The 26849-nt window shown below is 47.3% G+C and overlaps 1 protein-coding gene across 1 annotated transcript; it reads left to right on the top strand.

Annotated features, from left to right (window-relative positions):
* The first annotated feature begins 794 nt into the window (after window positions 1–794).
* LOC142575185 (uncharacterized) lies at window positions 795–26605 on the top strand. Its single transcript, XM_075684290.1, has 5 exons — window positions 795–1175; window positions 16804–16979; window positions 22623–22782; window positions 24987–25133; window positions 26180–26605. The coding sequence occupies exons 1-5, from the start codon at window positions 913–915 to the stop codon at window positions 26271–26273; spliced, it is 840 nt and encodes a 279-aa protein (XP_075540405.1). The 5' UTR covers window positions 795–912; the 3' UTR covers window positions 26274–26605.
* Window positions 26606–26849: the final 244 nt, after the last annotated feature.

The raw sequence follows: 26849 nt of genomic DNA on the forward strand, positions 1-26849 counted from the left end.
TGTGCCTTCTGTATATAGTTATCGCACAACCGCACGAATGTCCTCAACCTCGTTGACAACTTGTCCTTGACAGTTGCCTCTCAGGAATTACCGACAACCGCCCGATGTGCTGACAGTGCGACCCGCCGTGACATTAAGTTGGTGACGAGACTGGAATTTCTGTTAAACATGGGTTAGGTGACTACAGCTATGTTCATCTGTTATACTTTGTTGCGGTTGTGTCAAAGTTAAAATACTGCTGCACAACAGTAGGTCGCAAGGGAATCAACCTTTAAGAATCGTCCCCGTCGACTGCCGATCCTGAAATTTAGACTGAAAGTCAACGGCCATTTAACTACTCTCCCCAAAAATACCAAAGAGGAGAGTTTGTGTCCCAACATATAGGCTGCGCCAGGTTTGACACGCAACCTGTATTTTCTTCTTGCTTCATTTCTAACCGGCTCTCATGCAAAGAGAGAAAGTACACTGTCATGACGTTGCGATCCCTTCTCCGAACCCGCTGAACCGTCAACGTCAGAAAAAAAGAAGTGGCTCAGCGAAGGGTACTTTAGGACGCTTTGAACACGCCAGGGAGGATGTTGTTCGTGGTCGTTTCGTTTTGAAAAGCGAGAAAGGGAGTAGGGGCGGTGAAGAGAGACCTGCCTGAATACGCGGAAGGGGCGCTTCCTCGCATGCGGTAGCGCACTGTGGAGACACCGCGAAGCAAGCTGCACGTGCTGGTGGTGCCGGATAGCGCGCCGTCCGCGGCCAGCCTAGCCGGTGCGGCGGCCCACTTTCTGGTCGCGAGCGGTGCGCTGACCCGCATCCGCGTAGTGTCGCCGCAGCCGCACTCCGCTACTGCGGCAGCCGCTGCTCGTGCCGGAGCCGCCGCCGCTGCTGTCGGTGCCGTCGCGGCGCTTGCCCTGGCCGAGCATGTCTCGCGGCACGAGCCACCGGTGGATCGGAAGCCCGGGCCATTTCCGCACCCTGGTCCTGACCTTCGTCGTCTGCTGCTGCGGACCAGCCGAGGCCGGGTCCTCGCCAGCGAGCGCTCTGCCACCGCCTGCTTCTGCGCTGTCGTCTGCTCCGACTTCGCAGGCCAAGACGGTGATGTACTACGACGGCAAAACGATCGCCAGGGTGGAGTACGGTGCCGACGGAGTCACCCTGCAGACCTGTCGACTGTTTGAGCTGGAGTGAGCACCGCTTTTCAAACTTCTCTGTCTTCCTCTTCTCATTCTTCGTGGCGTCGTCATTAATAGAAACGCGAAAGAGTCAATATAAACCAAGGGCACCGTTGCGTTTCCGCATTTGTCAGTGCGTGTGTGATCGCCGTAATTCAGGAACTTTCGCTTATTTGTAGTATGCTTAAGGCTTTTCCGGGGTTTCCGACCAATCGTGGTTATGAAATGCAGTTGAGGGGAAGAGGGACAATCATGAATGATGGAGTCAAGTAACAACAAACACACCAAGCAGACAGGATCAAGTTCAAAGAAAAACAATGAGAAATTTGAAGGTTCTTTTGCTGATTTTTAGATCTACACTGTTGTATCGCGTATGCGGGTTTCCCGCTGGCTGATTATTATCTGATAAAATCTGATAAATCTGATGATGGTGAAAATAATCTGATATTTCATCCTAATGTATGTTTATTAGGATAATTATGTGAAATGCATAAATTTTTTACAAATTTTCCATGGAATTAGTGTATGTTAGGATCGTATGGTCGTTGCTCGTCTCTCACTCTCGGCTTCTTCCATATCCTTCTCGATTCACTAGGAACGACGTACAACCTTTAACGAATCTTTGCGGACAGCGAGTGCAGCGAAAAAAAAAAACTTTTTTTTTCTAATCTCGACTTGCCGCATGAGATTTTGTGGTACAATGCAGGTCGACATTTTCAGCGCATGTTCTCACCGGCAAAAAATTTTCGCTGACGCTCGCGATGCTGCACTCGCGTGAGCCTTACGTGCACGTTACTAGTGTGTACGCCTTCTTTGGGCAGTTTTGTTGATCTCTTCGCACACTATTAATTACTTATCGTAATCTGCTTAGTGACCGGCCATATATATAGGCAGAAACGCCATAAGGCACATTCTGATTCAGTTCTAGATCTCCCGATGTTTAAGCTTCAAAAACACTCTCGAGACTTCTCGCGGGGGTCGTCAGTTAAGCGAACACTCATAAACCGATCGGTTGGTCACGGAGGTTTAAGAGCATGGGGAAGTTGCAGGTCGTAGCACACCACAACTAAGCACCGTGCCCGAACGCCAGCCTGTCCGATCGATGTAAAATCCAGAGGCGAGGCAGGCTAAGACCGGAAGAAAGGACTAGCGCCAAACTCCAGTCTTTCGTGCATGCCTGTTTCTGCGGTTTCGTGTGTTACATATCAAATACTTTCGCATTACGTTCGTCCCCACCACTGCAACATATGCCGTATCCGCACAGCGGTGTTTGCCCTCTCGCTGTGCATGTTTGCTTCGCTGTAAGTGAAAGTGGCAGCGTCACTTCATTCCTGGGGCCTCCACGTACGCGACCTCGAGTCAATAGAAAGCAGCCAATGTCTGCTACTGGTTATATCTTTCGCTCACATCTTTAGTAAAATGTGCATCGCTGATAAGATCCGGGAAGATTAGAAGAAAGAAAAATCGACATTGTCTTGTCTTTAATTGCCAACAGTGCATAGTGATGTCAGAAATCGTAACCGACCGTATATTTTGTTTGATAAGGAATGGTTTTGCGGTGCAGGGTTTCGGTTTCGAGAGCCAGGCGCTCGCTTTGATGTCACGTGCATCGAGCTACGTGCGCACATCTTGCTGCTTTCAAGCTCTTCAGTTTGCCTCTCTTGTTGAGTGAGCCCTTTGCCCGAGGCGGCAGTATGTTTGACAACTGCAACAACCTCTGCAATTTCGGGAACCGCGTCTTGAGCGTTGAAGGATACTGTGTTGTGACCCGAGACCAGTGATTGTATCGGCGATATAATGCTCTATGAAGTAAAACCCAATCGCGGACCGTGTTTGATAACGATTATTTTCCTGTCTATTGATATGTTATCTTGTATGCTGCCCAGTGGTCAATATCACGGCGACAGCAAGGACATGCCTTCATGCGGGCCAGTAGCAGAGAGTCGACGAGAACGAAAAATCAAATGGTCTCTTACTAAATACACCACTATATTTTCGATATCCCTGCAGTCATGTGAATAACAAAACAAGCTGCAAATTTAGTGTGGCAGGTTTGTCGCTCGTTAGCACATGAGCTGACCTTGAAACGCGATCAAGAAAAGAATGAATCAGAACAGGTATAATCACTTGGATGTGCGATGTGTTTCTAAGTGCGATGTGGTCCGAGATCTACGGTTTGGAGCATTAATTAAGACAGTGTTGCAGATGCAGGTCATCTTTTCCGACTCTGCTACAACACATTATAGTCGCTTTCGATTTTTCTCGCAGTAAAAGAGCGCAGGAAACGATGACGAAAGAAGGAATGAACACCACACCACAAACCTACTCCAGTCTATCTTCGTTGCCTGCGCTGCTTCAGTTTCAATAGCCATCTTCAATAAAATATCCCAGCGTCACATTGCCTACATTTTCATTTTGTTCGAACTTGAATTCACGTTGGTAGCGCGATCTATAGCTGCGAGAGCATGCAATTGCACGCTTGGCTGCACTCTCGTCGCGACCAGCTATATTTAACATGCCTGTAGAGTCACACGGGATCCACGCCGAAATTTCTTGCCATATCCTTCTCGAGATAATGGTGGCGCAGCGAACAACATTTAAGTAGGAATGTCTCACAAAACAAAGAACAATGACAGAGGAATTATGCTGCGAGTAGAAGGTGGTTTGTCGCCGAAACCAAAGCAGCTGACGCATACATATTTTAAAGCCCACTTGTCATTTCTCTGAAACAAACGCCTTTGAGGTGCTTATGTTAAGAAATAATGCGTTAATAAAGAAATGTATAGCTTGAGAAATTATTTGAATTAATCTTATTTCCTTCTAAATTCGACTATAATGTAATGCGCGTACGTTTAGCGCACAGTGCTTACTAATGCAATTTGGTGTCTTGTGAGCAAAGGAATGCATAATGCGATTGGAGACCGTTAGAGGTGGAAAACGGTACGGTTGGTTTCGTTAATGGTACCCATTATGCGAAAAGAACTAGATTGGTTATATAGTCAAAAGAGCGATACCAAATTAATAGCAGAATTGAGCGGAATGTTTCGCCATTGAAAATTACATGCTTCCTCAATTGGTAATGCTCCCTGCGGTGACAGAAAACTCATTAAATATTGTTAGTATTGAACGAGATTACCTCTTTGTTACACGAGGCGCTGGTATCGATGAGTTGGTTTTATGAAACTATCATGGCTATGTACATATCACACGACAAGTGACGTAGTCATCTACGAGTGAACTTACTAGAAAAAAACCATTGGCTCGGAAGTCTTTAGTAAAAGATAGGAAAAAGGAGTTGCCCCAAGACAGCAAGTACATCGTTAGTACAATGAAAACGAGTGGAGTCCAAGTAAGTGAGCGATTGCGATCGTTTCGGAATCGTTGTCGGCAAAGAAGTTGCATATTCAATGCAATATTAAGGCTCAAACGAGACAATTTTATCACACTTTATACACTTAAATCTGCTGTCACAGTTTCCTGATAGTTCCACCTTTTCCAAGTTACCCTAGCTCGATTATTGCATTACCGTCAAATTTTATAACATTTCATATGTATTTCAGTTGTAATTGGCGATTCCCGTCACACTTCTAGACTGTGGCTCTTGGCGCATTATTTGACCGATCCTTCTGCGAGAAGCTCCTCAAGCGGAGCCGCACGAGCAGCACTTACGCCTTGTACGCGCGCGAAAGTGCGTGCAAGCGGGAGGCCGGGCAAGCTCGTCTCAGAAACGAGAACACGCGGGCCGCGAGCCGATCGTCGCACGTGCGTTGGCGGAGATCCTGTTCGGCAAGATCTTGCGATTCGCGTGCCACCTTCTTTGGGCTCCCAATCCTTGTGACCAACTGCTCACGCCACGGCGACCGATGCGTTTTGAACGAATAAGGAGAGCCTTTGCATTCTTTCTGCCCCTGTGTGCCGCGTGGAACTGTGCCGGGTGCATATCGAGGCCATTCGGTGCTTTCATGGCACCTATGTCCGGGCCCATATCACTTCCCCCGGCGTGCGCCATATTTCACATTTCTTTATTCTCCGTTTACTAAAGCTAAGCCAGACGGATCAAAGGGAGAGCGTGTCGCAGGTACACTCGACTCTAATGCCTTACGCATTATAAGTGTATCGAAGCGGAAGCAAGTATCATGAATAGTCATAAGAAGCGTATGGACTACTTCAGCTGCGTAAAGTAAGGTAACGTAACCGGTAAGGCAACAACGCAGTGAGATAACCGATATAAAGAAAGCAGTGCTGACACGTTGTGGCCAGGACGTGTTCTGTCGTTCCCTTACTGCTTGCGTCGACGATGAATTGTTGCTGGCTCGACAGAGTTTTTTTAACCGACTCCTTGCTTCGTACTTGTGGGCGGATGTAATTCAAGAACCACTTTTCGGAGCGATTAGGTTCGTGCATGACGTGCAACGCCGAGCAGAATATGGCGATGCGCGCAGGGTAGAATGTTTTGTCTTAAACGAATGTACGCTGCTGGTATTAGTCGGCAAGGTCCTTACGAGCCGGCTTTTCTGCCATTTAGACGCATGTTTGTGGAAAGAGCGCCCTTGCGTCGCAACTATGACTTGGATAACTTTCTTTTTCTTGGCGGCTTTTAGCTGACATCGCTGCAGACTCACGTCGCCAACTGTGTCATATTACTGACTCTTGTTGGTGGTTTCGCGCGCTAACAAATCACAAATAACGTCCGAGCCCTCTACCGACGGCCTTCTACGCTGCAACAGTCGTCATAAGCGTTAAGAAATGGTAGCCGAATGTGGGACGTTCTTACAACATTCTATGCAAAGTGGCTCCTCTGAGTAACATCGGTTGCTGCTCTACCATAAAACAAACGCAAGAAAATCACGAGAGCTCGCGTTAGGGAGAATGATTTGTAAAATGTGGGTGGGAGCATAGGAGGCATCTCAGCACGGAGTACCTTGGTCCTTCTTGGCAACGTAGCAGACCACGTTATCCCGAATGAAACGCGTGCTACGAGATGTATGGGTGCGGCCTCTACGTTTCAGCACGACCCAAACCCGGAGAGAGCATCTTGTGCACCTCCACATCATCACGTTCGAGCAGCGGCGGCGGCGGCGGCGGCCATTTCCGCGTTTCGTTCTCTTCCTGGACGCGCTGCAGTGGCTTTCCGCGAGGCGTCGCTCCCCCTCCTCCCGAGAAGAGCACAGATGCGCGCCTCCGAGACGTTGTCGCTTTCGTTTGGCCGCGCACACATCGGCCGGCATGATCGACTTTCCCTCGCCGCACTGTCCGAGCGCACTGCTTCTTTTCGAACTGGACGGGTTCATTGGCCCCATTAGAGGGAAGGGACGCTCCTACCGGCGTCCTTGACCTCACCACGCGGAGATGGCCCGCATACATCGGCCATGCAGAATTAGCTGCCGCGGCTGGTGGCCGCTATCGGCCGAACCATGGCGGAGCGGTGTACTGTGCAGTACTACCGGAGGCTCGCACTGGTTGACAGGAAGGGAAGAGTGAACGGGTACACCGTGTTTTTGGCGCCAAAGTACGCGTCGGCGCCCACAATATCGTGTACGCTGTTGACGTCAGTGTGCAGGCGACGGCGCTTCGCGGCTCCCGACGTGTGGCGTTGGCGACAGTGATTTTCCCGACACCGAGAAAAAGTTGATCCGTAAACAGCCATGATGAAGGCTGTTAGAGTTGTCACAACGTTTGAACCGAACTGAGACTCCGCCTTCTCTCACCTCTCGGCTTCACAAGTTCTTTCTTTCTTTGATCATAAGATAGGCAAATCAAGTATTGTTAGCACCTTTCATATCCGTTTGGGTTACCTCGGACTGCTTAGCCCGCGCAATCGCAGTAACACCGCCCATTAAACTTCTACATCGAGCTTGCGGTTTGGTTTGAAACCCTGCTGTACGGTTTTAGTGAGTCTCTCCAAATGGCGGTAGCCTCTCCTCTCGGCAAACTGTGGCGTGCGACTGGAAGGTGTGCGTGCGTGACCTCGAAAGATTGGTGCCTGCGCGTGCTCTTCCTTTTCGATCGTGGCTACCAGACCGGTCCGAACACGGCCCCCTGCTGCATCGTGCGCGCTTTCCTTTCTCGCCGGTCTTCCGCGATAGCCCATCTTGCAGCGATCGTGGTATACATTCTTGAAATGACGCATGCTTAAGCCTTCTGCCTCCCTAGCCGAAATGGCAAACTAACAATTAAAATCGTTCCCAATAACGGTTAATTCGAACACATCTGAAATCCATGGTTGGCCCATTATGTTTTCACTCACATCTTCAGTTTACGTCTCAGTTCGCACTTGTTACTTCTCATTGGAAAGCGGGCCTCGTCACGTAGTTGATGCACCTCTCCCGGTCTTCCCGCGGCAAGGCGTGCATTGTCATTTGCACTGAAACTTCGAAAACACTTCTCTCGGCGAAGCCGCACCGTAGTGACCCGAGCTTATCCACGTAAAACTGATTAACGAAAGGGCACACACACACTGGTTAAGAAACTGTTAAAACACTGGTTAAGCGTCGTTAAGAGATAACACGCACATACATGTATATGCGCACACGCACGCGAATCGAACCCACAACTTGGTGCTCAGAAATGGAGCGTCGTAGCCACCGAGTTCCCACTTGAGCCTCGCAGCCGGTTCTCCTGTGGGACCACCTGGCGAACCAGTCAACCAGCAGCCGAGCCGCACACTTTGCCAGTTGACTGCGTACAGACAAAGCATGGTGCCATTGCACATTGTAAGAACCATCATAAAGTTTAATTGTTCAACGTTGCGACTATTACGAAATGTGATGCTTCTAGACAACTGTAGTCATCTGCGCAGTCCTGGATGGACATCTAATGCAGAGGCTGTTTCCTGAAAATAATTCAATTTTAAAGGCGCTTTCTGTCAGCAGAAAGTGCTTTTGGATTACAGCGAGTATTAAAGGTGCCGACGAGATCAAGCTGCACGGAATTCAGCGGGGCGTTCACGGCCAAGTGTTCCACTCGGACGCCGTCCCCTTTACCAACCTTGACGGGATTGTGGGTCAGTTCATGCACATATGGTATTTTAACGCGACAGCGTTAAGGAGTTCGTGTCGCAGGAAAGCCGGTGGCGTCGGTGTCGGCGGCGTTGGCCGTGAGCGATAAATCCCAGCAGGCACTTCATGAATAAAAAACAACTTGCAAGATCGGCTGGGTGGGAATCGAACCAGGGTCTCCGGAGTGTGAGACGGAGACGTTACCACTGAGCCACGAGTTTTTTTTTTTTTTTTTTAAACTGAGCCACGAGTTCGATCCTTCAAAGCGGTACAAAAGCGCCTCTAGTGAACGCGGTGTTGCCTTAGAAACGAGCTGTTTCTAAGGCTCAGGCGTGCGTCGCTTGCTCAGGCGCACATTTCGTTGTCGCGCCGAACGCTGCGTTGCTCGACGCTCACCGCGTCCGATGCGGGGCGCGTAGTCGCTGCGCCGTAACCCATTGTCTTACACCCCTCTTAAGCTTCGCGTTCCTCTTGAAGGCGAAGCTTAAGCGTCCTCCAATTTTTTGCGCAATTACTTCTTTTGCATCCGCAACTTTGCATCCGAGTATTGTGCTCAGTTCAAAACAAAGGAAAAAGTATGTGCGCACGAGCGAACCAGGAAAAGAAGAAACCGCAATGCCAGATCGAGCACCTAAGCAGATACTGCGATTTCGTCACAGGAGTAGTGTACACCATCCCCCTGTCCTGTGGAAAACAATACATAGGGCAAACAAGAAGATGCCTTAATGATCGAGCAAGAGAGCACGCATCATCACTTTCAGGGACCCTTGGCAGCAATTTGGCCTTGCACTGCAAACATTGCGTAATGAACAAGACGGGAAAAGACAGCCAAGTAGGCACGTGCACTCCCAAATTTTATGATGTGCAAGTCCTTAATAGGAACGACGATAGGCTAACTCGCGAGATTCTTGAGGCATTTGAGATAAGTAAAAAAGGAGTGCAATGTGTGAGCACACCGTCATTGGCCTTGACAAGAAAGGAAGTCACTTTTTTGAGAGAGCCTCACATAGATGAGAGAGGAGATATGGCGACGAAATAAAAAGCGTGGGAATTTCACTAATGAAATCAGTAGACAGTGCAGTTGCGTCCTCGTCTAGTCGTTTCTTCTGAGTCCGTGTTCCATAAGTGCTGCTGGTATACAATCCTCGAATAAATGTGGAGAAGGCCATAACTCAAATGTCTGTTTTTCTGAAATTATTCCTGCTGCCTTTGCAGTGGTACTCACCCTGCAGATGAGCCTAGCTGTCCTGCAAGGTCAAAAGAAATGCAAATCCTCGAAGTAATTGATAGACTTCGATGCTCTCGTCGCGAGGCCATTGGAGAAATTCAGAAGAGGACACAAGGGTATGCTCGTATAACGGCCCGTCAAGCACTGTGTATCTCTCAGGCTGTGGCAGCTTCCGTAGAAAAGGCGTTGGAGAAAGCAATGGAGCGCACTGTGACAAATCTCAACGACTCCCTTGTTCAGGTGATGTCCTCACAAATAGCTCCGTAGCTTCAACTAACTAATATAGGTCAACATTGAGGATCAGGTGTCGGGTATACCGCGGAATCCACCTATTGAAGTATCGACAGTGCAGCCAGTGACTAATAACGATTCATCAACGCCATGAACTCCTGAGAAAGTTGACCGCATCGGTCTCTCCGATATGGATAGAATGGAAAATCAAGATGTACATATGGACCCCCGATCTCTTAAACGAACAAGGTCACCGATAGAGAAAAAATCTAGCTCTCCCACCAACCCAAAAAAGTACGTGAGAGAGATTCCGACTAAGGAAGGACTTCTTAAAAGAGAGCGATTTAAACAAAGCAGTCTCTGCTGCTCGGATTTATTCACCACAGGCACGTATTCAGGAGGGGGGGGTGCCACCCCCCTCCCGAAATTAATCGGCATACGCCCTTCCCCCCCCCCCCCCCCATCCCCGCCCCACGCCACCTCTCCTCACACACATTCCTAAAGCGTCGCCAAATCAGTCTTGATTCTTGACAGTTATTTGGCTGTCAACATTTTGTTGCCTTTTTCACTCCTTTTGGATGGCGGTAGTTATCGGCATCTCCTGGGGTTTGAAGGCCAATTTTCTCACAAATTCGGTGCCCGAGCTATTAACTCGAGATGCGTTCAGTTGTCGCCATCTATTCAACGGTCACGCGAATCGCTGTTGCTTCTTTAGTTCAATCTTCTTTGTTTATATTGATCCAGGGGCAGGAAAGGGATTCGGTTCGTAGTCAGCTGGTCTGTATGCTCGTGGAACGAGCTGCGGCCGGAGAAAACGCCAGTTGCGTTTAACTTTTCCTTTTGCTTCGTTATTTCCTCGAGTGACGGCTCGCAGCGATGCTGGCAGATCCTCTGAACCATATACCCGCGATATGGGTTAGACGAGGTGGAAAATAATAGGCGTAACAGCGTCCATCATGAAACCCTCCAATAACAGTCAAACCCATAAGCAATATGAATGTCACCTGTTACCTCGTCTTGTTTTTCCCTAATTGTACAGCAATTTTCGTGCAAAATTGGCAACTGGAAACAAGAGTCGAAAGAGTTGAGAAATGAAGTGATCTACTGCGGAAGAGAGCAGAGGCAACAGCCAAACAGGAATGAAAAGCGAAAGCTAACAAATTTAACCGTTCTTTGTGAAAATATTTATGGATCAACATCTTTTTATTTAAAAGGGAAGTAGAGAAAACGCTTCCGGCAAGTGGAGAATAATTCCGGGTGTTTTGAATGACGCTTCTACAGTTATCAGTCGAGCCGCCTGACATGGCCACTTCTCTGTTGTGCTTATGTGGGTGTTTTTCTAACTTTCCGCGGTGGGCGCAGTACGTCTGGAACCACAGCGCCCTGCGCTCTACGCGGTTGTACGAGACTGGCGGCCACGCATCGTTACTCAACTTCCCAAATAACAATACGAGTCGGTTTTGGCATTTGGCAGAGCAGTTAACGAGGGATAGAAAAGAACCTGGGATTGTTCCGCAAATATATATTTCTTTATAATTCTTTCAGATCTAGTTCAAAAAACGCTACTAGAAATCTTTATTTTACACTTTCGCTTGTTTTCTTGTTCTTAGCAGTGTCCTTCCTGCGCTTCTTTCCTGTGCGAGTCCAATCGATGTGGTTCTTTGTTTGCCAAGTAAAGGAGACGTGTATCTCACATGCGTACCTGTGAGGTACACCTTATTTTATTTCTCTTTTGCAGGTTTATGCGTCTTTATGGCGAATGGTGGCTATTATTCACATTTGTGCTAGTAAAGGCACCCCCCCCCCTCATTTGCATAGAAAAGTTATCTTGGGTTGCCCCCCCTCCCGAAAAAAAATCCTGGGTACGTGCCTAATTCACCATAGGAAGTTTAACAGTAATTTAGCGGAACTGTCCTTCCATGCTTCCGCTGCAATAGATTTATTATATCTTACTTCTAATTATTCTCCAGATATTATTATTGTACAGGAAACTAGGCCCCCTTGCTGCTGGTCAGACTTTTCATCTAAAAAATTTTCGATGTTTTCGATTGGATCGCCTTTCCCGAGGTGGTGGTTTCGTTTATTATTATTTTTTTTGTAACACAAAACATCTGCCATAAAGCTGCTATAGCATACCAGAGAATGTCACCAGACTGCGAAATGCTAGCACTGGATACAATACTTCCTCGTTGCACGCCTTTTTCTATAATTAACGGATACTTCCCCGCTGGAGTTCAAGATACCCGTTATCTCGATCGATACCTCTATTGCTTGCAGTCAGAAGAACATCATACCAGTGGGCGATTTTAATTCTTATCATGTATCGTGGGGTTTCCGAACGGACACTTGCGGCAAACATTTGTGGGATTGCGTTTTATCAAACCATTTGTCTTGCTTAGATTGGAGAGCACATACTTTTGTTCGGGTCAGTCGAAATCTGCGCTAGATCTTACGTTTGCTGCCTCGAGCATTTCTGTCACCTCTTGGAAGACTACTGATTTCGGAACTAACAGTGATCACCTCCCTATAATTTTTGAACTGCTTACCCCTTTAACTAGTTTAGATAGTCATGTGCGCACTTTTGTTAATTGCCCAAATTTAAATATGCGTTAAAATCAGCTTTAAACGCTCTGGAGGGCATGAAGGGGAATAGTAAAGCAATGAGCCTGCGTTCAATTCTAAAACAATCATAAAAGAAAGCTCGATCAATTTGTTGTACAATCTAGTAAGGGTGGATCACATTGTCCCTGGTGGAATTCTGACTGCGAGCGAGATTTGAGACGTAGAAAAGCTGCTTGGAAAAAACTTTTATATAACCAATACCCTGTTAATTGGGCTGATTATACATATAGCTACTACATCTAAACGAACAGTCTCAAAAGCTAAGGAGGAATATGGTTCCAAGTACTTCACATGTCGTTCGAAGTCTAGCAATAAAAACGCCCTGTTTAAATTTCTTTGATCCTGTAAAGTTATACCGGCGCTCGTGAATATCGACTCTGTCGTTCTATCAACAAAATAATTATGAGAATCACTTGAGAAAACTTCTCGAGGACTTGCGCGACGTTTCAAGCATAAATTGCCGACAGAACGAAAGAAACCTCCCTCGGTAGACGACTTTGTAAAAGTAACAGGGACCGAGCTTCAAGGCATTATTAGATCGTTACCGGCGTCAGCCCCAGGTCTACATGGCATTACAACAAGGATGCTAAAAGGTTTGTTTGATTATGCACCTCAGGATCTAATAAATATAATAAATTTTTCTCTCAAAAATTCATAGTTTCCAAGAGAGTGGAGAGTAGCTAAAATTATTCCACAGAAGAAAAAAGCAGCTGGACTTGACTTAGACAACATAAGACCAATTTCTCTTACTTCCAATGTCTTCAAATTAATAGAAAGGGTTGTTCACGGCCGTATAACAAATTTTATGCAGGATGATACACTTCCCAGTCCTTGTCAGATTGGATTTCGTCCCGGCCACTCCATATGGTGCGCCCATGTAGATCTAGAGAGCCGCATTAAATTTATTCGCCGCAAACGAGAGTACGCAGCTTTGGTGGCGCTAGATGTATCAAAAGCATACGGCTCTGTAGAATATTGTATTCTATTCGATAAGTTTCAGTGTACCACAGGATGCCGTTCTTTCCCTTTCTTATTTAACATTTTGCTAAGTACAATTCCTTTGTCTCCGGTATACATGTGTATGTTTATGCGGACGATATCGCATCTTTTGCATCCGCAAATAATATACACTCACTACACCAGCCGTTGCAGAATTACTTAGAAATGCCGGAGACATGGTTAGAGGGGCTATGTATGTCGTTAATTATTAGCAAAAGTGCGATAATAGTCTTTCCGTTAACTGCGCAGGTGCATATATCTTTACTACACCGACAGGAAATCATTCCTCAAGTTAACGCAGTCAAATACATTGGTGTTATTTACGATGGCAAGTTCACCTGCCATCGCCTGTCCCTCCTGCGGGCAGACCTCCACTCTAGCGCACATGCTCTGGGAGTGCGGGTCCACATACCCCAAGTTTATCAAGGAGGAGTGGGACTCGCTTCTGCGTAGCCCCGCTCTAGAAAAGCAAATCCTGGCTATCCGGCGTGCCCGCGGGCTAGACCTGCCGGTGCCGACGTGGGACTAGCCGGGTGCGCGACGAGTTCGCGTCCTCGCCGGACCTGCAATAAAGTTTCCTCACTCACTCACTCACTCACTCACTCACTCACTCACTCACTCACTCACTCACTCACTCACTCACTCACTCACTCACTCACTCACTCACTCACTCACTCACTCACTCACTCACTCACTCACTCACTCACTCACTCACTCACTCACTCACTCACTCGGTTCACCTGGAACAGTCACAATGAACACATTAAAACAAAGGCAGAACTTGCCGTAGCTATGCTCTGCCGGCTCAGCCACCGTCGCTCTGGACTACGCAGGGTTCCCGTAGTGATGATACATAAGATATATGTTCGGCCTATATTAAAATTCGACTGCGTAATATTCTCCGGTGGTCCCGCCTACAAAATTAAACCTCTCATTCTTTTAGAAAGGGAAGCTGTACGATTATGCATCGGGCTACCTAGATTTGTTGCCAACACTGTTTTACATCAGGAAGCCCAGGTACCCATCCTAGATTGCAGACTCCGCATGCTTACGGTTCAGACATTTATAAAAAGCTTATGACTTTTTAAAAAGACGTACGCAATGTGTATTTATCACTGAACCGTCTGAGTTTTTGAAGTATCGTGGTCGAGATTACACAGCCCTCAGATAATATTTGTGCAAGCACAGTTACAAAAATTGGACGTGTCCATGCGCCAAGATTGTCATTCAAATTATGGCTAACCAGACCTCAAAATTGGTTTTGAGAACATATTTCCAAATCATGCTAAACTGCTACCAAGCAGACATTTAATTAATATCTTACACGACCACCTACACCAGCTGACAATGCACTGACAATGCAATGGCTACTGACGCTTCTGTGTGCAATGAGAAGGCAGGAGTGGGGATCTTCTCTGAATATCTTCAATGGTCTTACTCCCTTCGCCTTCCCGACTTCACATCCATATTTCAGGCAGAATTATTAGCGATTATATTAGCATTACGAAAGCTTCCCCAAAATGACCCATTAGCTGTTATTGTGACCGACTCGCTATTTGTATGCACAGCACCTACTGCATCTTAACATTCAAGAATTCAACAAACATTTTGTTCGATGGTACCTCCGTACTTACGGAAAGTACGTTTTCTTTGGGTACCGGGACATCGTGGGTTGCACTTGAACGAAATGGCTGATTCACTCGCACGAGCATTCCTCAGTGGCCCTATCATATCTATTTTGCAGACATCAATCAGCTTATGTCACCGCTGCTAGGCACAGAAATTTCTCTGTGTCGTAAAATTTTGCAATATACATGCTTACACCGTCTTCTCAATTCTACAATCTTGGCTTCCCATGGAATAGTAATTGGTGTGCTTCAAGGCAATTGGAAGTTTCCTTCACAAAATTGAGACGTCGTATACCGCCTCTAAACTTTTACTTACATAGGTCTGGTCTCGCTGTGTCACCTCTATGTTCTTTTTGCAATGCGTCTGAATCTGTCGATCATTACTTTCTCTCGTGCACCGATTTTCTAGACAAAAAAAAACTCATAGAAAACTCAGTTAGCAAACTTGGGCTATCGCTAACCTCACCAATCATTCTTTTGGGGGGCCAACTTCACTGGGATCCAGCCACAGGAATGCTTTTCTTGCATTTACAATTTTACCAGAGAGACAAAAAGAGTGCCTTCCTGAATTTCTAAAATCATCAATTATTTCTATTACTTCATTTCTTTACGTTAACTCATTTTATGAAAATTCTTAACAATATTTTCATTAAACTTCTAAGCTACATTTATTATAGTCCCACGCTCTATATATACAAATCTAGTTTTGCTTTAATTCTAAACATACGGGAAACCGCCTGGAACGACGACGAAGTTTTTGCGCTCGGTTGTTGGTTTTCTTCTGGTGCTGCAGTTTTTTCTATCTATCTATCTATCTATCTATCTATCTATCTATCTATCTATCTATCTATCTATCTATCTATCTATCTATCTATCTATCTATCTATCTATCTATCTATCTATCTATCTATCTATCTATCTATCTATCTATCTATCTATCTATCTATCTATCTATCTATCTATCTATCTATCTATCTATCTATCTATCTATCTATCTATCTGATCTATCTATCTACGCTTTTTGTGCATCAGTAACATGCAACGATATTTGCGCTGGATCCCGAAGACTCCTACGCTGCTGGGAGATCCTCCCCGCGGAGCCTGCCATGGAGGATATGCTCTTGGACTCGTCTGGCGGTCAGCATAGACCGCCCGCGGCTCGCACGCGGCTCAGTTCGGCAGTATAGATCCGACGGTGCTGATTTTGAGCTTTCTGACTCAAGATCGGAAGATTCGGATGCTTTCATACCTGTCAAGCACCGCCGTGCAAGAAGGACGTCTCCGGCACCGTCCTCAATTGAAGCGACTATCATATACAGCACCATCAATACTACCACAGTAGCTTTCACGCCCGTCTACGCGATGGTAAGCCTGGATCTATCTCCCGACAGGGACTTAATGATTTTTTTTCAAACTTGCCCCTGGATCGCTGGAGCCCGCGTGCCTCCCAGAAAGTACTACACAATTCGCGTCGCGCATATAATCGGATTACACAAGGTTCGGTGACAACGGACGACGGATAGAAGCATCGATAACATTCTAGAAACTTCCGATACATACAGGCGCGTCTGCGCCGAGCTATAACGTTTAACATTTCATAGCCGGTGAAAGATAAACAAGTACACGTGTCAATACTGATATTCGCAGACACAGCAATATGCAACTCACACGCTACATATGTTGTCCTGTACGTGCGTTGTGTACAAAATGATGTGAATTCAGTATATAATCATAAATAGTGCGGCTTTCTGTCTTCATTAACGCCCCACTGGCCTCTTGCATCGGGCAAAGCCTCTTTGTGCTCCTCGTTTCTTCACCAAACATCTTTCACCTCTACCGAACCGTCTCCACACGGCGTGCGCGCTGGATTCTGTGCTGCGTCCCGATAACCCCGAAGCGCGGCAGGCACACAGCTCGCACCTTCATACATGCAGCGACGAACGCGAGGCCGAGCCCATCATCAAGGCGCAGGGCCTGCCCGTGCAGCAGGTGGACTTCTCGGCCATGCTGAGCCTGATCTCCCAGTGCCGGGACCTGCGCGACTGGTCCGCCAGCACCAACAGCACTCCGCAGTGGAGCGCGTCGACCCTGTGGAGCGGCATCATACCAGGTACCGCACTCACGAGCGCGCCGATGCCAAGACGCGTGCATCGCACTACTCCTGGTGCCAACCGTGTTATAGCTTGCCGCACGACTGGCGCACCTATACTCTTAATGAGCACGTGACCCATGGAAAGTATACGGTGCAGGTTTTCACTTCCAACTTTCGCTTGCCTAAGGATTTATTATTACTATTTTAGCTTAATTTTCTTCTTTAGCGTATCTTTACTATACACAAGAGCGCTTCAGAGTGAGAATTTGTTAATGCATGTGTGTATGTATAATTTGTTCTATTTTCCTGCGTAAAAACGAGATAACCTACTAGACCAGGAGAGTCGAAATCCGGCCTAGTCGGTGCATCATTTAAAGGGAAAACCAGTAAAAAAGACGAAGGACAAAAGAAGGTGACCAACACCACGACGACTGGTTTGTCGTTATGGTGATACTTCTCTTGTCCTTCGTCTTCTTGACTAATTTTTCCTATTAGACCAAACAGAGTGTTCCGTCTTTTCTTGTTTGTACGATTATCCCGTAGAATCTTGATTTGAGCTAGTTAGCGTGTCATACTTCAAGATAAATAAACGCCACAAAACAGACGTTGGAGGGGAAACACACTTGCGTTTACACACACACACGCAGTCGTCCTGTTGTATATATGTTTCTCCGTCCACGTCTGTATTGCGCCGTTTATTTTCCCCAGAGGTTACCGCGTCTTCGCTCTAAAAAAATACCACTATGCGTCAAGCAAGCTAGGGCCCCCAACAGCGCATCGAATCACCACGGGTGTAGCTCTGAACGGCGCCTTGTGCGAGAAGTAACTGGGTAATGCTCAAAGGGGACAGGGTAGAACTAATAATTGCCATGCCACCAATTTCGCCATAACAAATTATCTTCAAGATCAGTGCGAGAAACTGCAAGAGCGTTCGACGTACCTACACACGTAAGCACGCACGCGTACCGTTCAGTGGTGATGGTCGTCAAACGGAATTACGCAAACGTAACTATAGCTTTTAGTACACGTTAAGCGACCCCCAGGTGTTGAAAATAGCGCAGATACTTCCGGTACCAACCAAGGCCCTTATGCTTTCTAACATTTCACTTCTTATCACACCGAGTGTTCGATCCATGTGATAACGACGGCATGCGGCATGTCCGAGCCAATGACGAAGTGCGAAAGCAATGGGAAATTAAACACGGCTTCAAGCCTGGAGCAAACATTTTTTTAACAGCGCGAATAAACGATGTTTGTTAATAAGATGTTTGCTAATGCGCACCAGCTCGCCCAACAACAAGTTCTAAAATTCAAGTCTGGAGCAGAGCAGCTATTCACAGTGATCTCAATTGCAGAGTTCGTTGCTCGTGACCGTGTAACCACGTGTTCTCTTGCTATGCAGCCTGGCAAGGGAACGAGAGTTCAAGATCGCCAGTCAGCCTCTAGAGTCCGTGAAGGAGTACGTTTACCTATAGGTGAATTACTCACAGGGAATCCTTATCATATGAGAAGGAAATTTACAGAAGAATAAAAATGGGTTGGCGTGCATACGGCAGGTAGTGCCAGATACTGACTGGGAGCTCACTACTATTATTAAAAAGAAAGGTGTACAATCAGTGCATTCTACCGGTGCTGACATGTGCGGCAGAAAATTGGAGGTTGACAAAGAAGCTCGAGAGCAAGTTGAGGACCGTATAAAGATCGATGGAACGAGAAATGCTAGGCTTTCTAAGAGACAGGAAGAGAGCGGGGGTGGATCAACTGATAGCAAACGGGGATAGTCGATATTCTAATTGACATTAATGGGGAAAAATGGAGCTTGGCACGCCATGTAACGCGTATGATGGATAACCGATGCACCATTAGAGTTACAGAATGGGTGCCAAGAGAAGGGAAGCGCATTCGAGGACTGGAGAAAATTAGGTGAGGTGATGAAATTAGAAAATTCGCAGGCGAAACCTGGAACCAGTTGGCGCAGGACAGTCGTAATCGGAGATCGCAGAGAGAGGCCTTTGTCCTGTAGTGAACATAAAAATAGGCTGATGATGACCATGCAGTGTGCTATTGCTTTAAATATTTTTTTAATGAGAAGCATCCTTGGTACTTTGTGACAGAGAGGGGCCTGTCTCGCCTCCTTTTAAGAAAAGTAAAATAACCTGTGCCCGATGTGGGAATCGAATCTCGGCCGTCAAGCACATCAGCCGGGTGCGCTAACCATTAGGCCACGATTCCTATTTTCTTCGCGGTATTTATTACAAGTGAAAACATGCGTGCGTAAATCATATACATACCGCGGCCAGAGAGACCGAGAAAGAAGAAACTTTTATTGTCAAGGTTGAGTGGAGTTTTCTTTCCCAGCGGTGTGGGCTAGCGTGGCGTCTGCTTCGCCGCGACGCTATCAGGCCATTCCGCCAACCGTATCTGGTCTTGCGGGGTGGAAGTTTTCGTCTTCATCTCCCACTCTTCGTGTGAAGGAGCTCGGCTAAAGAGTTCTCTCGGGGGAGGGTTCTTTTGGCATCCCCACAAGATGTGATCTTGGTCCTCTAGGGGGCAGTTACAGTGTTTGCAGTTTGGTGGATATTCACCACCGGTCATTGCAGCTAGCCTTTTTGGACCAAGTACAGATCTAGTCTGTATTCTGCTGAGGTTAGTGGCCTGTATTCTTGTCAGTGTCGCGTGCGGGGATGGATATATTCGCCTGGATTCGCTGTAATAAATGGTAATTTCGTTAAAGGTGTGGATACCTTCATGTCGGTCAACCCTGTCGGGCAAGCCCACCTCCCGGTTACTAGCTGCGCGGGCGGCTAGGTGGGCCTCCTCATTGCCAGGGTTGCCCGCATCAGCGGGTACCCACACCAACTTCAATTGATTGCGTTTTTTGTTACTGATTCTGAATGCTCGAGGGGAAATGAAACCTGAGGTGTAGTTACGAATCGCTGTTTTTGAGTCGGGTATAATAATCCTGGTGCCCGAGATGGAGGTGCCCATGGCGATGGCGGCCTCTTCGGCCTCCACAATGGAAGATGTGTTTACCGTCGCACAGATGATGGTATGTCCGTCGCCAGTAGTGACGGCTATGGTGTGTCGACCATCACTGGTGCTAGCAGCATCCACGTATTTGGCGGGTTGGTTTTTGTAGCATTGCCAGAGTGCCGCCGCCCTAGCTTTGCGTCTACCGCTGTTTTCAGTGCTCATGTTTTTAGGAAGCGGGGGGTCCGGAAAGTGTTAGGTATCCGCTGTCGTTGCGGTATGTCTAAGGCTGGGCGATACCCCAAGGTGTCCAGGATCCGCTGTCCCACGTGTGCGCCGGATAATCGAACTGTTTGAGCCCATTTGTGGGCCTCTATGATTTCCTCAACGTTGTTATGCACTCCTAGACTCAAGAGTGCCTTCGTATTAGTCCATTTTGGTAGCCCAAGAGCCTGTTTGAATAACGTTCGGATTATACCGTTAATCCGTTCCAAGTCCCTCTTCCTGAGATGCGAGAAGGACAGATATACGCCACTCGGCTCAGAAAAAAAGCCTGGATTAGTCTGCAGGCATCTTTCTCCTTAACTCCGTGCCGTCGGTTGGAGACCCTCGTGAGAAGGTTTTGTAATTACTCAGCTGTAGGTTGGATTCGTGCTACGGCTTCTTGGTTGTGCGTGTTTTGCTGGATCCACAATCCCAACACTCTGATTTTAGGAAAGGGTGGGACAGGTTATCCAGCTACCTGCACCTGAATGTGTGCGGGCATATTGGCAGCCGGATTTGCGGGATTTTTGTTCCGTACTATAAGCAGTTCTGATTTTTTCAGCGAACAGCTGAGGCCATTGTTGCGAGCGTGTTTCTGCACTGCGTCAGCCGCTGCCTGCAGTGATTCTGAGATTTGTCCATCCGACCCAGTGCACGTCCAGATCGTTACGTCATCGGCGTAGATGGCGTGCCTGATGTGAGGAATCTCTTTGAGCTGTCGGGATAGGCCACTCATGGTGGTATTAAAGAGGAAAGGAGAAAGTACTGCTCCCTGTGGTGTATCTCTAGTGCCGAGCTCTATGGTTTTGCTTTCAATATCGCCTATGTTTAAGGTGGCAGTACGCCCCTTGAGGAATGTGGTAATATATAGGTATATGTTCTCTTACCTCCGTTCATGTTGGATACGTTTTCTAGAATGGCTCGACGTGAGACATTGTCAAACGCCTTTTGTATGTCTTATGCTAACACTGTTCGAGTTGCGCGTATAGGCGCTGGGTTAATGATATCATTTTGTACTTGCCACAGTATGTCTTGGGTGCACAGTTTGGGTCGAAAGCCGATCATTGTCTCTGGGAAGAGGTGGTTGGTTTCGGCATAGTTAACCAGCCTATTGAGAACCACATGCTCCATAGCCTTACCAAGACAAGAGGTAAGGGATATGGGTCTGAGGTCTGAGGCCAAAACAGCCGTAGCCGCGCGTGCTCCTGCCCTTCCAAACTGGGCCAGCTCTTTGAAACACTTGGCACACTTTCCTTCTGGCAGCTCGCGCTTTGAGGCGACTGCACCGTCTCCGGGAGCGGCCCGCTTTGCCCACTACTTTTCTCGTAGCAGCAGCTTACTCTACGTGGAAACTGCACGACGCTGTAAAGATTTCATGATAGGCCAAGTTAATGAAGCTTTAACATTTCTTCGCCGATGTACAAATCACATCATCGTTTTAACATACACGACATGAGATAGTCTCATGTACGTGAGATTGTATAACACGTAGTGGCTGATGACGTCACCATCCACGTTTCTTTCGCTTACGCTCGTCCACTAGCGTAGAACGGAAATCCGAGTCGAATGGCCGGCGTAGAAATGATGCCGCTGCCGTCGTGTACGGTCGTTTACAACGTGGTTGTCGTCCTTCTGCTGTCGTCACACACACGTACGCTCGCGACCCGCACGCACAACTACTCAATTTAAAGGAACTCGTTGGTCCTCCTGGTATTGTTCTGCCCTAACAATGCTCGGTAGCCAGGTACCTGCCAAATGCTTCACATAACATAGATGCCCGCAGTGCGTGTGATCTGCACAATTTTGCCTACGGTTATTGTTGACCGATGCTCCAAGTTAGGTTTTCTTTTTCATTATTCGGCGATAATCTGCTCTTCTCGAAAGCAATGAAATGGCATTGACAAGTTCATTCGAAGCGGTGTGCCTTTATGCGTAGACTTAATACCCCCTAAAATTGCTCAAGTTGTATGATGCACTTGAAAAAGGGAGTAGGCCTACTTAGGCAAATAGTAAAATGAAAAGAGCGCGGTTAAGGACACGCACAATGCTAAACAACACAAGCGCTTGTGTTATTCAGTGTTACCCGTGTCCTTTCCTGCGCACTTTTAGTTCCACTGTATACCATGAATAGACTATAGCCTAGCAGCAAGCCTTGTTACAAAGGCAAGTCTTCAAAGCAATATTTATTTCGTCAGCGTACTGTCACGGTTGAAGCACTCGGCGTTTGCCCGCATTCCATGTAACGTACCGGCAAAGAAGAAACGGGCACCACTTGTCCTTGCCACGCACTCGCAGACCAGCAGCCGCTGCCCCGGAGGCGAGCTTTTCGCCCCGCGTACGGCCGGCCATGGCGACAGGGCTGTCCGCTAGCGGCAAACGTGGCGGGTGTTCGCGCTTCACTGATACCCTTGGAATGTTGTGATGCAGGCACCAAGTGGTGCGGCCTCGGGGACATCGCGTCCTCGTACGAGGACCTGGGCACCCACGTGACTGTGGACGTGTGCTGTCGCGCACATGACCACTGCCCCGTCAAGCTCAAGGCCTTCCGCACAGGATACGACCTGGTCAACTTTTCCTTGTACACAAAGTGAGTGACACCCCGCAGCCCCTGCGAAGCCACACATTTATGGGATATGGAATTCGCAGTGTGAGCGGTTCCGCCATCTTATCTACACGGTATCTGGTTAATGCGGCGTCTGTATATTAAATATCCTATAACTATCAAATAGCGCATTTCCTCGAGAAAAACGAACCTCACCAAAAGGGAATAGGTTTGGGCCTGCTATATTCATCTTAATGTAGCAAAGGTAGCGCAGTAAGGACAACGGACAAGTTGAGAAAGCACAAGCGCTGTCCCCACTTGTCCTTTGTCGTTAATGCGCTATAGTTTCTGTAATTCGATAAATATATCCAACGCGCCAAAACCTACAGCGCTTGTCCTGTCCCAACTTTTTATTTGTCCATACTACGATATGTATTCTGTATTACGAAAAAACCTCACGATAGCGCTGTTTTGGCAACGCGCGGCATTTTTAGCGTGGATGGGCAATGACGCAGTTTATCAAATTAAGCAGCAGACGACGTGTCAACTACGATTTGAAATGCCCTCCGTGAACGTTCCATTCTGCGAAAATTGATAATGATATATAGTTGAATGTTTTGTCTGACTGGCGGATAAAGTAATTTCAAAAATTATTCATTTTAGTTGTTAGCAATTATAGTTGGTCTCAACAATATAGACTTAATCTTCAAATATATAAGAAATCTAAGGTAATGGCTGTTTTATTGGACACCCTCTAATAGTTCGCTGTAAGCATAGGACACGTTGCTTTCAGATTACAACAATCCATTACTTTGATAGTTTAGTTGCATCTGAACCCTTATACAGGTTGCCTCGTCACCTGAGTGTATTTTACTAACTTATTCAATTTACTAACTAAAGCGCCGGTTTTACACTCTGAAGTTCAGCCTTTTGTCGATTTGAGCAAAATTCAACTTCTGCTTGCGTGCCAGCACTCCGTCTGTGAAATATTTAAGGCAAGCTTCTTTACATCATTTTATTGAGGCAGGCTCACTTGAGATGACATTGGCACAATCATCGAGTGCTGTTCGGTTTCAGTCGTGCAACATGCCTCTGCGAGAAAAACGGCTATTTAGGCAAAGAAAGAACAAACATCGACGAAAAGGCAGGCGCACGGATGGCTGTGCATATATAAATTGAACTCGTGACAATCGTGTCCCCTAAACACCACCATGATCGCCGTTTAGCTATAGCCAGAAAGTAGCCGAGCGGTATGATTACAGAGCGCGAACATCGCAAGAGCACTGCCACGTTTCACGTGCTTCTCCTCGCAATTAAATTGCGAAGTATATAGTGGTCACCTTGTCATCATTCAAAGCATAATTCACACAGCGCGGAACGGACAGGAGGGAGGCAGACGGGCGACTACGCGCAGCGTACGACATGTAACAAATTTTATTCGGCATAAATATGTACACGGAAACATTATAGCCGCCAGCGCACCGTCATGCGCCAACGCAGTTTCACCAATAATAAGGAAATGAGAAGCGGCCGTGTGTCGTTCCTTGCACTTTCCGCGCCATGTGAACTTATGCCATAGCGCTTCCTTCCTCTTTGTGCCATATACCGACAATACCATACCATCGCGTTCTCTCAAGCGTGTCCTTATCGAGCAAACACCGTGACATCGATTCACTTACATATACGACACACGCGATGATCTAGCTAGCTGACCCACTTGCTATGTCCACAGACGTCGGGGCGCCATTGTTCAGAGTGGCACGGAAGTTCGACATTTGCACTACCCGCCGTGCATGAATTTAATGCCGCTCGCCGTGTGCTCAGATGGTCTTGCGCCCTGCTTGACACAATGCCACTGAGTGCACGAAATCAGAAATGCGAATAATCAGAAAGGCCCTGTTCAGCTGGTCGTGCGGAGAGCGCTGAATAATTTGAGCACGACTCACGTGGAAAATTTTGTTGTGGCAGCGTGTCACTTGGCCATCGGAACAGTCAACTAGAAACAACTCTTTAGAACACGCGATGACTGCTGAATAGAACATGCTTTGCTTAATGCCAGCAGTGTGTGTGCGTGCGCATCACATTTTATTTTGTTTTCCTAAAAGAAACGTGATGGTAACCTTCATGTGTGCTTTTTCTAAGCCACAGCGCTTCGGAAATGCACCATGTTGCTTCACGTCCTGCTCAGTTCACGGTAATTCGAGCCCCTCGTGCATTTGGAGCAAAAGTGTGCTCTTTCGGTTACGCAGATCCCACTGTGACTGCGACCGCGACTTCCTCAACTGCCTGCGGCGGGCGAAGAGCCACATAGCGGACACCATAGGCAACGTGTACTTCAACGTCATCAAGGTGCCCTGCATCCGGAAAGTGCGCAAGCCTGTCTGCACTGACAAGGGGTATACAGGCGACACTCGTGGTGCATGGAGCTTTCGTGCCGCAATACTATGTATGCAGGAGCGATGCAGAAACGCTCCTGGGTTGATACTTCAGCGCACTTTAGATAATTCTCAAGCTTCACCTGTTCGGGCATCTGCCTAAATATAGTCACAGTGATTGCTCAGGAGCAAATAAGTTAGCATTGCGAACTTTTAGAAGGAAATGTTTTCTTACTGAAAAAATGATATATAGACTGGCCAGACAAATTTACAAGTAAGAATACCATATGGTCACGAGTGCTCGACGTCATAAGATTCAGCCACTCATGTATAGCTTATATAAAATGGCATGCCGCAGCAGCTGCCGTGGACGTCGGCGCTCCTGTTGTATAAACAGTCTTCCGGTCCTAACGAGGCTGTTTGCCATGCATTATCTAATAAAATGATTTGATGCGATCTTTGAACGCTGACAGGAAGTGTTTATAAATAATAAAGGTGGTTATGTTAACGGGAAAAGACGCGATGGGGTGAGGGGTGGTACCTATCTATGAAAGAAAATGCTCGTTATTTGATAACTCGGAAGTCGCAGTCGAAATTGTTTTCGACATTACTTTTTAGAGGAAGCCGCTATCTTGAAGGCACAGACAAAACACTGGTGGAAAAGCTTAACAGCTAGGTTCTAGCTTGTGACGTATGGGAGAGTGACGACGCATAGAGGTGCAACAATTCGTAATTCATGTCAGAGAGCACATTCACAAGATAAGCAGCAAGCTGCTAGCGAGGAAGGATAAGACAGTTGCAAGCTTTGACGTATAAGAAAATAAACGGCTGACACAGGCGAGAGCTTTGGTGAAACGAAAACAGAAGCAACTACACACTTTATATACGTTCATGCGGTCACCGCCTTTTTGAAAACGCTCGACTGAATCTTTCCGACTTAGTACTTCTTTGACTTACTTTAAACAGCTCGTGGCCCTTTATAACGCCATAAAATTTGCATATTCCGCATGAAAACTAGAGTACTGCTATAACACGACATCTGGAACGTGGCTGCATCTTTTTCGCAGTCTCAGGTACGGCCGCAGCGACAGCAGCTGCGAAACGTGGGCCTACCAGGAGCTGGGCATGCAGTTCGTGCCCACCGAGCGCCACTACGACTGAGAACACGCCCGTCACCTGCACCTGGCGTGTTCACGACTGCAACGCCCAGGCTGGTGCAGCTCCCAAGTTCACGACAAGCACGCGGAACTTGAGCCGCCAGTGAAAGCCGCCAAAATTGTGTAAATAAACAAGAACTGTTGCGCATGTTTAGAATGGCGATACGTCGTGGATATCCCCGCTCGCTGTTGGCCATCCGTGTCTATAGCAGACACGTGATCGCTTCTGCGGAGACGAGCACTGTTTCGGCCAGCGCGCAGCCCAAGACGGCAGGGACGTCTTCGTCGCTTTGTCGTGTGCCGGTCGATATAACGCAGAACCAGCTCGCCCATAGCTACGCCTTACGGAAACAAGGCAAGCATACTTCGCCGTCGCAAAGTGGGCCGGCGAGTTTCGAAGCGCTCGCCTTATTGGGGCGCAGTTCGCATGCAGACTTCGTTATACATGCGCGACGCACTCTGCAAAGCGCGCGGCACGTGTAAACTTACACGCGGACTGCTCAGTTTGCATATGCGCGTTGTCGGGAAACAAGAGAAAGGGCCGCATGAAATGATCGAGCATAATTTCGCTTGCGTATGA

This window comes from Dermacentor variabilis, chromosome 3, assembly GCF_050947875.1.
Source record: "Dermacentor variabilis isolate Ectoservices chromosome 3, ASM5094787v1, whole genome shotgun sequence".
Taxonomy (NCBI): Eukaryota; Metazoa; Arthropoda; class Arachnida; order Ixodida; family Ixodidae; genus Dermacentor; species Dermacentor variabilis.